Genomic DNA, 13,152 nt, shown 5'->3' on the forward strand with positions numbered 1-13,152 from the left:
AGGCAGCCCTCCTGCTTGTCCACCGACTAAGCTGAAGAGGACACCTACCCCTGGTTCTCCTCAAAGTCGGCCTCCTCTGTAGGATGGGCCCTCCCCATGGTGAGAATAGCCTGGAGAAGGGTAACAATCATTGGTCTTGAAATAGAACAAATTCAGGAGGACCAGGGTGACAAGTAAGGGGTCACAGAGGGGCAGGGATGCTTCTCTCGGCCCTGAACCGTCTTGAGGGAAATCCCCACTGGGTTGCCTCCTGGGGTCCCATGGAGGAAATGGGGAGGGGGGTTTAAATCTCACACCACAGGCCTCCCTTCTTCATTCTTTCAGGAGACCCTGGAGACAGAGGGAGGCTGGGTAGTTCTCACCATGCTATATCCTTAGCACCGAAAAGTGAAGTTTCTCACACGGGCCTTGGGGAATCCCAAAGGCTCTCAGAACCAACCTGGGCGGGTACTAATTTCAGCTCTGTCACTTCTTGACAATGTGACTTTAGCAAGTTACTTCAACACTCTGAACCTCTGTTTTCTCCTCTGTGAAATGGGGATCATAGTATCTACCTTGTTGGGTTGCTGTGAGGTCAAAGATATCACCTTGGAAAGGCACCTGAGAGAAATCCCAAAAGGGGGAGCTCTCTTTTCAACAAGAGTGTGGGAAGGAGATGCTACTGGTAAAGTCTGTTTGTGATGCCCAAGGGGAGTGTTTCTGGAAGACAGCAAGGGCTTCAAGGTGAATCCTCACCCGGACAGAGCTCTGCCAGCGATCAGAACCAGGGCCAGGGGATGGGTGAGCAAGGCAGGCTGGGCAAGTTTCCATGGTGCTAGGTCAAGTAGACAGTTTTCAGGGGCAGTGACTGGCCTGTTGCCCTCTGGGGGCACTCTCTCCCCACTAGGCCTAATGTCCATCCCACAGACAGAGGAGTGGGTAGAAAAGTGCCTGAAAGGGAGAGGAAAGGGGGCATGGGATGAAGAACCAAGCAAAGGAGAAAGGGCAAGAGAGGAGGCTGGAGGGGAAGTAAGGGCCCAGACAGGGTGGGGCTGGGAGGGGGGCCTAGGGCAGGAGGGCGGGAGAGAGAGCCCGGGAGGGAAAGCGCCGAGGAGGGAGGAGGGAGGGACAGGGAGGGAGACCAGCAGCGCTGACACAGCCTCGATGTGTGGAACGGGCTGGGGTTTGGCCCACAGGTCAGGCGTCTGGCAGTATTATGGGATGGAGAGGCCTTAGGAGACAGGGAGAGTATTATGGGCTGGAACAGCCTTAGGAGACTGGGGAATATTATGGGCTGGTGAGGCCCGGATCCAACTGGAGGCGGGAGGAAGGGGTGCGGGGCGGGAAGGGGGGGGTGGTGGTGGAAGGGAATATTATGGGCTGGAGGCCTCCTGCGACCAGAGGCAAGAGTATTATGGGCTGGCAAGGCCTTCGGTGGCCAGAGGGGGGAGCAGCGGGGGATGGCACCGGCTGCATGTGACTGAGGGGGGGGGCCAAGTTGGGGGGGTGGCGAGTGGGGGTGGGGAGCATATTATGGGATAGCTCTTTGTACCTACTGCGGGGACTGCTTCTCCAGAAGATATTATGGGATGTCGTGTGTGGGAGGGGGAGTGGGGCTGGGGGGATTATTATGGGATGGTGGTGCAGAATGGGGAGGGCCTGAGGAGCTCTTCTCCAACCCCCCCACTCCTTACTCTCTTGCCATCCTCTCTAAGGTCTGCCTTCTCTCTCAAACGGCCCAAGGGGAACACCTGAAATCCACCCCCCACACGCACACACTTTGAGCACCTCAACCCATCCTGGGCATCTCCCCTAACTAGCAGACACCTCCAGGGTGCTCAGGGGGAAAGGCAGCCCCTGGGGAATGGGGAGAAAGCCCTAAAGCAGGGCTGTAGTGGCCAGTGGACCACACCTCCCACCTGCACAGTATCCCCTTGGCTCCCAATCCCCTTGGGCCACTCTCCTCCTCCTGCTCCCTCCACAAAGTGGGGGCCCCCTGATCCTCTTCCCCTCCCCCCTCCCCTCCATTTCCTCTCCAGCTCCCTCCACAGCCGTAACCAGTAAAACAGGCGGCCAGCTATTATGGGATGGCTGCTCCCGGCAGCTCTGCAGGGAGGGGGCGGTCACCGCGGAATGTCTCTTGTGGGTGGCTATTATGGGATGGCCGCCTCTCTTTTTTGGGGGGGGTGGGGGCTAGCAAGGAGAAGGATTATTATGGGATGTGCCCTGCACAGCTGGGTGGGGCTGTCCTGGGTAGGTGAAGCTCTGGGGAGGTTGTTGGTGGGGGGGGTGGTGGTGAGGAAGGAAAGGAAGGAAGAGGGAGGGAAAGGAGCTGGGGAGGGTGGGGTGAGCCCTGGAGCCAGACCTGAGGCCTGGCAAGAGTAACTGGCTGGAGAGGTTCTTCTGGGACAGCTGTTTGAAGGGGCCCCTGGGGCAGGCTAGAGCTGGTCAAATCTGAACCCGGGACACCTGGGATCTTTTGCAGCTTGTCAGCTGCAGGGTTGCTGAGTCCAGGGTCTGCAGAGCTGGGCTGGCAGTGAGAGCGCCTGGGTTCCGGCTGTGTGGCACACCAAAGGCAGTAGTGCTCCTGGGTGACCACAGAACCCAAGTACTCTCCTCCCCCCTTTGCCTTCCTGGATTTGAGCCTTGGGACCACAGCTCAGGTAGCCGGATTGGGCCAGGGGGGCTTTGCACCCTTGCAGTCACACCCAGGGAACAGAGGCTCTGTTGGCTCCTGAAGGACAAATGCCTGGCCTGTCACCCCCCACCCCCACCCCCAGGCCCTACACCACCTGCATCCTGTCTAGCCATCACAATGCACTGTCGGTGTGGCTTTTCTTCCCTAGGTTGTCCTTCCAAAGCCCTTTTTCTGACAAAGCAGGAGAACACCAGTCCCTTAGACCTCTTATCTAAAGAGTTTCTGGGGCTCACAGAGAAAAGAGATGTAGAGAGAGCATGTGCTGAAAACTCCATGGACAACCCACTCTGAGGGTTATTCTAGGTTCTTCTGTACCATGGGATGGAAACAGAACTCTAAGGTAACCGGCTAGAGAGGCTGTCCCCCTGGGTGCATTAATCAGGAGATTATCCCACCCTTAGTCTCTGTGGGCCAATCATGCCAGTGGCTTATTTGTAATTTATCTGGAAGGGTAGCATGGAGCCAGGGTAGGGAGTGGGGGAGCAAAGAAGCATAAAGACCACAAAAGCAATACATAAACACACATATCCTAGCCCTCTCTGGAACTCAAGAAGAGAGGAAGGGATTCTAACATTCTCCTTGTTTTGGGAGCAGGGAGAGGTGGAGAGTAAATGAGGCAGGGGATAAGTGGGTAGAACTGGCAGGGCTCGGGGCAGAGGACTGTGGGGGACAAAAGTGATCCGTGTTTACAATCACGGGCACAGAGCTGTGACAACCCAGTTATAAAACTCTCTTCCTGGTTTATATTATGAATCACCTTAGTAATGGGGTATATAGATGAGAAGAAAGGGCTGTGGGGCAGATGGAGACATCACAGAAGGGAATTTGAGGCCCATAGGCAGGCTGGGTTCCCTGGAGCAAAGGGGAGAGAGGAGGGCATAATAGGTGTCTAGCAGGTCTACATGCCAAGGAGAATCTTGTTGAAAGAAGGTATACCCACGTTATGGTATCTTAAAAGAGCTGCCTCTCTCCCCTAAGTGAGGAGTACAAGGTTCATCCTTAGTACTCAGAACAGTCATGGGGGAGGGTTTGCACAAACGAATGGGGCCCAATCTTGATATCATGAGATTTGAACGAGGAAGACTATGGCAGCCTTGCAGAATGGGGGAAACGGCCTGCACGCCACAGGGATGTGGCCAAAAGGGTGGTCCAGGGAGTTCAGTCAGGTAGGAGTGGGTGAAAAGATGTATCAGCATCACTGGTGTTCTGCTTGGAAGCAAAGGGATGGTAACTTCTTGAGGCAAGCAAGCTCTTCCCTCTCCTGAATTTATTTCTCCTCGCCACATCTCCAGCCCTGGGTTCCCAGGGGAGGGCAGAGTCCTCTGGCCAGGCCCTTTCTCTAGGAAAGGGAGATAAAAAGAGCAATGCAGAGACCATGTGAGGTTCATCCTACTCACTGCTGATCAGGAAGGCTCCTCGTAGGAGGACTTTCCGGTTTCTCTCCAACCTGTGCCACTGCCATAGGTCTTGTATTTGTATGAAAAAGGTACACGAGAGCAAAGAAAGACATTATCTCTGCCTTGGGGGTTGGGGGCAGGAAGACAGCGGTGCTGGGACATTGGTTTTCACTTGGGTCCTGGTTCCCTGGGGATCAGGAAGAGGGAAAAGTGACAGGTTTATGGGATCAGGCTCTCTGAGGGCTAACAGGTGTTAAGACTGGGCTCTTGGACTTCCCACGACTGGGTGCCCAAGGTACCTGCAAGATAGGCCCAGTCTGGAAAGGGGAGGGTATACATTGAAAGGTTACCTTGTAGCATAATTGAATGAAGGAGGCATCCTGGAGTGTTGACTTGTACATGGGAGGAGGGAAGATGGTGAATATTATATACATCAAAGGGTTTTTTTGGAGGGAGAATGGGGCCCCAACAAGATGAGAATGGGGGCAGTTGGAAGTATGAGACTTCAGGATATAAGCAAGAAGGTGGCTAAAACATACTGGACATTGAGGGTGAGCAGAATTTGGTGTTCAAGAATGAGGATAACAATCCTGGCATGTTAAGTGTCTCTCAAGAAGGAGGCACATGATGATATTATGGGAATTCAGTATTAGAAACACTGGATAGATGGACATTGCTTTCCAATCAAAATCCCTTAGTGCAGTAGGGAACAGATAGGAGATATCTTGACCACCCATTTATATCATAAGTCCTTTTGGAATGCCTTCTAGCCTCTAGAAGGACTATCAAGAACCTCTACTGGGATCTGATCTCTCTTGAGACCAGTTGGGATTTGTTTTATTCTCTGTAACAGGAAATTGGGAAATAGCACTCAGCAGTGTTCCCTTGACATCAGACATTCTGTCTTGTCTCATAGTTTGATGGGTTGTTTGTGCTTCTTGAAGGGAGGCACCTGTGGTCCTTGCATTCCCTGTGGTGCCCAGCTTGGTGCCTTCCTAGGTACCCTGGCAGCATCTGTTGAATGAACATGAGTAGCAGTGAGGAGAGGGAGAGCGGGTCTTGTTTCTTGGCATATGTATAGCAGGATCCTCACTTCACATCATGGTGGGATATCCATCCATGGGAGTGGCCCAGGTGTGTTGGACCACCTGACCTGGGGAGGCAGGGTGACGTGGGAGAAGGGCTGCTGAAATGTTGAGAAATAGTCTAAACACTCCTTTCTAAAGATAAGAGTTTATAATTATTATGGGATACTGTGGCTGAATTAAACTTCATGTAAATGGCTCATCTGGTCAGCATGGTATTTGGTTGGCCTTACTCAAAACTTAAGAGCTGAAGGTAAGCATCTGGAGAATAACTGGATTTTGGTGGGATTGGGTGGGATCCTAGGTTGACTCTCAGTCCCTGAGTGTCTGGAAATGATGGGATGAGGGAAGGTAGGGTTTGTTCTAGACATCAAGAGGCTTTATGCCAGGATACTGCTTTGGCCCAGAAAGGGATAAAGGTGTGTACAAGTTGGGGCCGGCACAGGGCAGTGTGGGTAGCCTGCTTCACCCTTGTGGCTCTGGGTGTTAGAATAGACTGACAGCCTGTGGGGGTGGGGGAGGTTTGAATATGAATATTATGGGATGCCTGGCTGGAAAGGTAGGTATAGGGGTGGTGGCTGGAGATGAAGTATTATGGGATGTGACACTGGGCTGCGCTGGGAGTATTATAGTATGTCTGGTGGACCATGGGCTCCTTGACATTATTATGGGATATCGGGGTGTGGGTGGGGGAGTAAAATTATGGGATATCTTTCCAGCGTTTAGAGAAAAGGAGATTAGATGTCCATCTGTAGGGTGGCAGTAAGGCTGCGGATCATTATGGGATATCTCTTTGACAGAGAAGAAGTGGTTATTATGGGCTGTGGAGTTAGAATGAATGTATGAAGGCTGAGGGTGGTGGTGTGAGGATCTAGACCCTAGCGTGCAGGGGCTGAGGGCAGCTCAGGCGAGGGGGTTGGTTATTATGGGATGTCAGTATAGAAAGTGGGAAACTGATTATTACGGGATGTGTGTGGGAGGAGGCCGAAGTGTCCGTTGTTGTAATGTGGGGGGGGGGGGGGTAGTTTCTGACTATTATGGGATATCAAACTGGGGGTGGATGAAGAGTGGTTATTATGGGATGTCTGTGGGGGATGGGGATGAGTATTATGGGCTGTGAGGCTGAAGTGCTGGGAGGGGTGCTTATTATGGGATGGCCATGGGGAAGGAGAGGTGACGAATTATTATGGGATGTTAGCATTAGGGGCCAAGAGTGAAGAAGTTGGCAAAGGATGGCTATTATGGGATGTCTGAGGTGGGGAAAGGGTTAGTTGCAAAAGGTCTGCAATATTATGAGATGTCAACAGCTTTGGCATATAGGTGTATGGAGTGTGTGTGGGGGGGTGGTGGTGGTGGTGGTGGGGGGGGGGTGTCCGTGTGTATTATGGGATGGCCAGGAGGTGGGTGGTTGCCCGGGTGACACGCGCGCGCGCGCTCGAAGGGGGCGTGGCAAATGGTTGCCTGAGCGACGAGGGGGCGGGGGTTGCCCGGGAGACCTAGGGAGGAGGGTGGCGGTAGTGGAGGGGGGGGTTGGAGTTGGTTGAGGTTATTATGGGCTGTCCGTGGGGGGGCGGGGCCTGTGCGGTGGGATTTCCCGGCCGGTGTTTCGGGCCCTTTAAGAGGCGACGCCGGAGCCGGAGCCATTTTCCCCCCTTCGGCCGCGGCGAGGAGGAGCCGGAGCGGGAGTGACACCGGGCCGGACCCAGCGCGACCTGCGGCGGCTCCGGGGTGAGGAGAGCGCGGGGTTCCCAAAGAGACGCCCCCCTCAGCCCGACCAGCCCCCAGGCTCATCCCTCCACCTACCCCTTCCTCAGACGTCCCGGACTCGCGGACCGCCCCCTGCCCAGAGGAGCCGACCCTTCCTTTCCTTTGCCTGCAGGGCGCCCTGCCCCCCCCACCCCCGCCCTAAGCCGGCCCGAGTCTTGTTCCCCGCGACTCCCACCTCGGGCTTGGTCTCCCACAATGCCCGGCGCCCGCCCCCTCGCCCTTTGCTCACTTGCCCCCCGGGACACGTGGCCCGGCCCCCTGCCCGGTGGGCGATCCCTTGCCCCCCGCGTCCCAGCCTCCAGCCCCCTGGAGCGCCCGAGCCTCCACGCCCCCTCGGCCCCGCAGCTCCTCCGGAGAACCTGAGTTGTCCCAGAGGACAGGCTTTGGAGAGCTGCCCTGTCTGGGGACTGGCCCCTCCCCAGGCGCAGGGAGGCGCCCCCCCACCCCCAAGTGACCTTGTGTCCCCGAGCGCCTCGCCGCCTGCCGCCTCCCCCGGCCCCCCCCCCCCCGCGCCGTGGCCACTCGGACCCCCCTCCCTCCCCCACCCCCCGTCACACCCTGCTCGGTCCAGCCTGGTTTCTCCCCCTCCCCACGCCTGCACCAGCCTGCCCTCGGGGGCGTCGCTCCCGCTCATCTAGGGGGCTCCGGTTGGGGAGCCGGCTTCCGGGCTGCCCTCGAGGAGTGTGGAACTAAGTTCAGCCTGAGTGGCTCGGGTGCCCTGCTAGGGTGGCTGGGGTGGGGGGGCCGCTGGTGGTGGTGGGCGGAAAGAGCGGGTGGGTGTGGGGGAGGGGGACAGTGCGCGTCACTGACTGTTCTCTCTTTCTTTCCCCCCTCCCCCGCACAGTGACTCGGGCCAGTGTAGAGGGCCCCAGGCCGCAGGCAGGAGCAGCTGGGCCAATTCCCTGGCCGGGAGCGGAAGGGGATGGCGTCGGGCCTGGGCTCCCCGTCCCCCTGCTCGGCGGGCAGCGAGGAGGAAGATATGGATGCACTTTTGAACAACAGCCTGCCCCCACCCCACCCAGGTAACATCTTCCCCAAGGGCCCAGGGCAGGAAGGAGGCATTTGGGCCCTCCCTAGCGACTCTGGTGAGGCAGGGTTGAGTTTCTCTCTCTCTCTGTGCAGAGTCTGAGGTGGAGGGCATCCGAAGGGAGTGGTTCCCTTCTGCGGAGCTCTTGTGGGAGGGGGTGGAAGCCATGTGCCTCCTGGGCTCTGGGACCGAGATGCAAGCTTGCTGCACTGTCTGTCTTCAGGAATGCTATGCAATTCCCGGTTGAGGGAGCTCTCTGGGCTGGCCGACCTTACCTTGTGTGGGTCCATGGAGGAATGCAGGTGGCTGGGACCCCTGGAGGCGGGGTGGGGGTGGGGGGTGGGTGTTGAGGATTGCATGTTGGAGACCAGCAGGTCATCTGTGTTAGCAGGATCCTGTGGTTGCTGGTGTGGAAAGGAGAGAGGGAGTGCTGGTTACTCTCTATCTGATTATTTTTAGCTTCTGATCAGTTACCGGTTTTCTGTGCTGTCTCAACTGTGTGAAGTTTGAATTGCGCTCCTCAGCTGGGATGTGCAGCGCTTTTAGCCAGGCAGATTGCTGGAATGTTTCAAGTGGGGAAATGATGGGGGCTAGGGGTAGGATGTCACAGCCTGAAGGATGTACTAGGGAGGGGCAAAGGAACAGAGGTGACACCCTGGGCACCCCCCCCCTTCCCGTGGCAAGTGGACGTAATATAGGCTTTTTTCCTAGAGGCTTCTGCCTCGGTGCAGGGAGCCTAGGGTTTGGGCTGGTGGCATGAAGTGTTTGTGTAGGTGTGTTGGGGGTTGTTCTGTCTGTGTTTGGGGGTGGCTCCTTGGACTGGCCAAACCCGTATGGTTATAATCACCCTGCCTGATTGGAGTAGCCCTTGTCTCTTCTCAAATGGTGATTGATGTCATGCATCTAAGTGGATGTCTCTTTCGGCTGTCTTTCCTTTTAAAGAGCCCTTAGCTAAGTCCCCTACTTGTTTCCTTGACCTTTTTTCGAGCTTTTTTTTTTTCATGCCTCTTTTTTATCCTCTGCTTATATTTATTTTTCCTTTAATTCCGGAGCTTTCCGGTCCCGTTTTTTGTTTCCCATCAAACATATTTCACTTCTGCCTTCTCTTTCCTTAGCTTTAGCAGCAAGTTGAGGTGGTCTGGGAAAGATGTTTCTACATTTGGCGTCTTCTAAGTTGGAAGTCTTCGTTTGAAACTGAGGCCATTTAGGAGAGGGGTCAGTCTTGTTACTGAGTCTTCAGTTGTTGGGATAAGAAACTTAGGTTTGGGTCTCATCACTGTGTAGGCCCAGGTGGCAAATTTCTGTGCTGTTCCCCAAGGTGGGGGTGGGGTGGGGGTATAGGTAATATGATCTGATCCTTTCTGTGAGGGGCCAAAGGAGTAGTAGTGCTATCCAGCCAATGTTGGTTCCACATCTTGGCTTCCCATTGGCTCCTTGGTCTGGGGCTGCCGCCGTGTTGATTGGGAGCTGTGCAGGCTCCCAGGGTGAACTCTGCCCCAAGCTGTAGCATGACCCAGTTTTTCCACTTGCCACACCCCATTCCTGCCCCTTTCCCAAATCTTTTAAGTCTCAGCTACTTTGCCGCATGTTGTCTTAGCACAGTATCTGCTTGAGAAGTTTGGGGGTCTTAGGAGGATGGGTGTCCCCTCCACCTGCATGGGTTTGTCCTTATATCCAGCTTTTATGGAGGTGAGGGAGACGAGGAACCAAGAGCTGTAACTGATTAGTGAGGGGGACGACATGGGGATTGCTGGGGAGAAGCCTGAAGAAAATGGTTCTTTCTGGTGAGATCCAGGCTGGTGTTCCATTCCCAAGGGAATGGGAGGGGCTTTCTTATGCCTGGCCTGATCCTGGGCTGAGTGGGGGGAGGCTGATGGTGCTTTGTCAAGCTTAATGTCTCATGTTCCCTAGTATCTGCCTTGCTCAGGAAGGGCGGAGCCAGAAGCATTTTAGGGCTAGTTCTGGGGTCAGGGGCGAAGAGCATGTGTAGGATTGAAGGAAGCATATTGTTGTCCAGCACTGTCCAGGTGCTGCTCCTTTTTTCTTGGTGTAGACATCACTCCCGTATGTTGGCTAGGTGGCTACTTCTCATCTGTGAGAGGTGGTTTAGGATCTATGGCTTGGACTCTTCGGGAGGTAGGTGGTGAGGAGGAAACTGAGTTGTAGAGACTTCTCGTGGGCTCCCGTTCCTCAAGGTAAATCTTCTGGATATCAAAAATTTGAGAAGGTTGTATGCTCTGACCATAGCTCCACTGAGCCTTTGTTAAATCTTAGCCCTGATGATTGGAGAAATAATTATGATTGACGGAGTAACCCAGTCCCTCTTGTATTACCCTTCATGTTTGTCTTGGGTTTCCCTGCCTAGGACATTAAGAGTGGCCTCTTGAGAACTGTGTCATCCCAGAATAGGTGTTAGGAGAAGTGTCATGTGGACCTGGCGCCAGGTAGTAATTTGGGAAGTCTTTGTGAGGGTAGTCTTTCCTCGGCTACCTCTCTCAACCCCACCCCCCTCCCGTGCTACTTCCTGTCCTATGTTGGCAGCTGGGTGCCCTGGGCTGGCTTCTGCGGTCAGGAGCCATTTTCCCTCTCCTCAGTGGGTGAGGCACTCCCTCCTTCTCTCCACTCCCTTCTCCACTCCCCCCCTCCCTGGGCGGGGGTGGCTTAGGAAGAAGGAGAGAGAGGAGGGAGGAGGGAGGTGGTGTGAATGTGTGTTAGTTACAAAGGAAGCTGCGTCCTGGCCTTCTCCCCCCCCTCGTGCCCCTTCCCACCTATCCCTGCCCAGGAGCTCTCAGTATTACCCCAGGCTTTGTGTGTGCTTCCAGCCAGGGGAGGAGGTGGAGCCAGATGGGAGGAGGATGGGGGGGTGGCGTGTGGAGGAGATGGTGACAGCTGGGCTGATTTGGGCCCCTGGGGAGAAGAGGCTACTGACCTAGGAGAAGCTGGGGAGGAACAGTGGGGCTGGAGATGGGGAAAGGAAATTATGTTTGGGAGTGGGTGTGATACTGGGCTGACAACTGAACCTGGGGCTTGAGGATTCTGGTGGTTTTAAGCAATGATGACCCAAAGTGGGTAGTGAAGGGTGTGGTTTCTGGGACCCCTGGACATTGATAGCGTTCTGGGAATGTAGTGAAGGTGTATTCTCTCGTTTTTGCCTTACGGGTAGGACCTTTCATTTTCATTCCCTGGTTTGTAGGCTATTTGGTGGACAGTTAGAGGACGGTCTAGACCTATTTCTCTTATTTGGTTAACTCTAAGCAGCTTGCTTCAGCCGCCCTGGTGCACATATAGAGGACTCCTGTTAGGGATGAGGGAAAGGAGGCAGGGGTCTGGACAGCTGCCCGAGGTGGGCCTGATCTGGCCTGACAGGCCTATTTCGGGTATATACAGCTCTCTCTTTGTCTGTTTTTGTCCTGAGTATCAGCTTCCTTCTGTGGTGAGTATAGCAGTTCTCTTCAGTGGAATCTGGGACAAGAGGTGGGGGAATAGTCTAAAGCCTCTGGATTAGGCTCTAACCTTTTGCTATTGATCTTTTCTCTACCTGCCTCTCTCTGCCAAATATACGTAGAAAATGAAGAGGACCCAGAAGAGGATTTGTCAGAAGCAGAGACTCCAAAGCTCAAGAAGAAGAAAAAGCCTAAGAAACCCCGGGACCCTAAAATCCCTAAGAGCAAGCGCCAAAAAAAGGAGGTGAGTGGGTGACTGGATGTTTTGGGGAATAAGAAGAAGAAGGGAGAAGCTCTGATGAGAACGGTTGAGGGGCGGGGGGCATTTGTTTCTTCTTCTAGAGTGGTGGGCCCAGGTCCTGGGGATGAGCCTCAGGGCTGTCCTGAGGTCAGCATGTGTGTAGCATGTGTGTGTCTGTCTCCCTCTCCCCTTTCCCTGCTCCAGCGTATGCTCTTATGCCGGCAGCTGGGGGACAGCTCTGGGGAGGGGCCGGAGTTTGTGGAGGAGGAGGAAGAGGTGGCTCTGCGCTCAGACAGTGAGGGCAGCGACTATACCCCTGGCAAGAAGAAGAAGAAGAAGCTTGGACCTAAGAAAGAAAAGAAGAGCAAATCCAAGCGGAAGGAAGAGGAGGAGGAGGATGACGATGACGATGATTCAAAGGTGCCTCGACCTCTGTCCTGTGTTCCGTGCTTGCTGTCAGCAGCCCTGTCCTTTGTCCCCCACATACTGCATTGCCCCTTCGAGTGTCTTCTCTCGCCGTTTGTAATGATTTTCTCTCCGCTCCCCTCCCCTGGGCTTGCAAGCCTTTGTCTCAGCTCAGGTTCCCTTTAGCAAATGTGGGCACTAGGTGTCAGGTCCCTGACCTTGCTCTCTCTGCAGGAGCCTAAATCCTCCGCCCAACTCCTGGAAGACTGGGGCATGGAAGACATTGACCATGTGTTCTCAGAGGAGGATTACCGCACCCTCACCAACTACAAGGCCTTCAGCCAGTTTGTCCGGTAAAGGAGGGTCTTGGGCCCCGGGGAGGAGAGTGCTTGTATAGTATTTTCTTGCTTCTCTTCCTCTTTTATTCTTAAAGTTTTTCCTCTTTGTTCCTGTCCGTTTTTCCACCAGACCCCTCATTGCTGCCAAAAACCCCAAGATTGCTGTCTCCAAGATGATGATGGTTTTGGGTGCAAAGTGGCGTGAGTTCAGCACGAACAATCCCTTCAAAGGCAGTTCTGGGGCTTCAGTGGCGGCGGCGGCGGCGGCGGCAGTGGCTGTGGTGGAGAGCATGGTGACGGCCACTGAAGTTGCCCCACCTCCTCCCCCTGTGGAGGTGCCTATCCGCAAGGCCAAGACCAAGGAGGGCAAAGGTGAAATGGGACCCGTTGTGAGGCGGGATGGTGTGGGTGTGGGATGTTGAAGACAGAGGAAGCATGGCGATGCTTTTCTGTCATCCTCAAGATAGAGGAGTGTGAGGGGGAAATGAATCTTGGATTTACGAGGGAAATTTGGGAAGCTGGGCCATGGGGAAACCCGCTCAGGTGGAGAACATTGTATTATCTTCCCAATCTTCTGCCTTGTCGTGCGTTTGGATTATATGATCTTACTTGTGCTCGTCTGATTTTAGGTCCCAATGCTCGGAGGAAGCCCAAGGGCAGCCCTCGGGTACCTGATGCCAAGAAGCCTAAACCCAAGAAAGTGGCTCCCCTGAAAATCAAGCTGGGAGGTTTTGGTTCTAAGCGTAAGAGATCCTCGGTGAGAGCCCAGCCC

The 13,152-nt window shown here is 54.7% G+C and overlaps 1 protein-coding gene across 7 annotated transcripts in view; it reads left to right on the top strand.

Annotated features, from left to right (window-relative positions):
• The first annotated feature begins 6,737 nt into the window (after nt 1-6,737).
• CHD4 (chromodomain helicase DNA binding protein 4) overlaps nt 6,738-13,152 on the top strand; it is a 30,218-nt gene continuing 23,803 nt past the window's right edge. For 5 of the 7 annotated variants that reach the window (XR_004820284.1, XR_004820285.1, XM_035729218.1 and 2 more), the window contains exons 1-7: nt 6,738-6,887; nt 7,771-7,948; nt 11,519-11,640; nt 11,842-12,057; nt 12,277-12,395; nt 12,511-12,752; nt 13,010-13,137. Coding sequence is in view for 5 of the 7 variants with exons in the window: in XM_035729218.1 (XP_035585111.1) it covers nt 7,849-7,948; nt 11,519-11,640; nt 11,842-12,057; nt 12,277-12,395; nt 12,511-12,752; nt 13,010-13,137 (927 nt within the window). In the remaining 2 variants the exon portion in view is untranslated. Of the gene's footprint in view, nt 6,888-7,770; nt 7,949-11,518; nt 11,641-11,841; nt 12,058-12,276; nt 12,396-12,510; nt 12,753-13,009; nt 13,138-13,152 lie in introns of those variants that run through there. The other 2 variants (XM_035729220.1, XM_027593356.2) reach the window with 2 other exon arrangements.

This window comes from Zalophus californianus, chromosome 9 (assembly GCF_009762305.2).
Source record: "Zalophus californianus isolate mZalCal1 chromosome 9, mZalCal1.pri.v2, whole genome shotgun sequence".
Classification (NCBI taxonomy): domain Eukaryota; kingdom Metazoa; phylum Chordata; class Mammalia; order Carnivora; family Otariidae; genus Zalophus; species Zalophus californianus.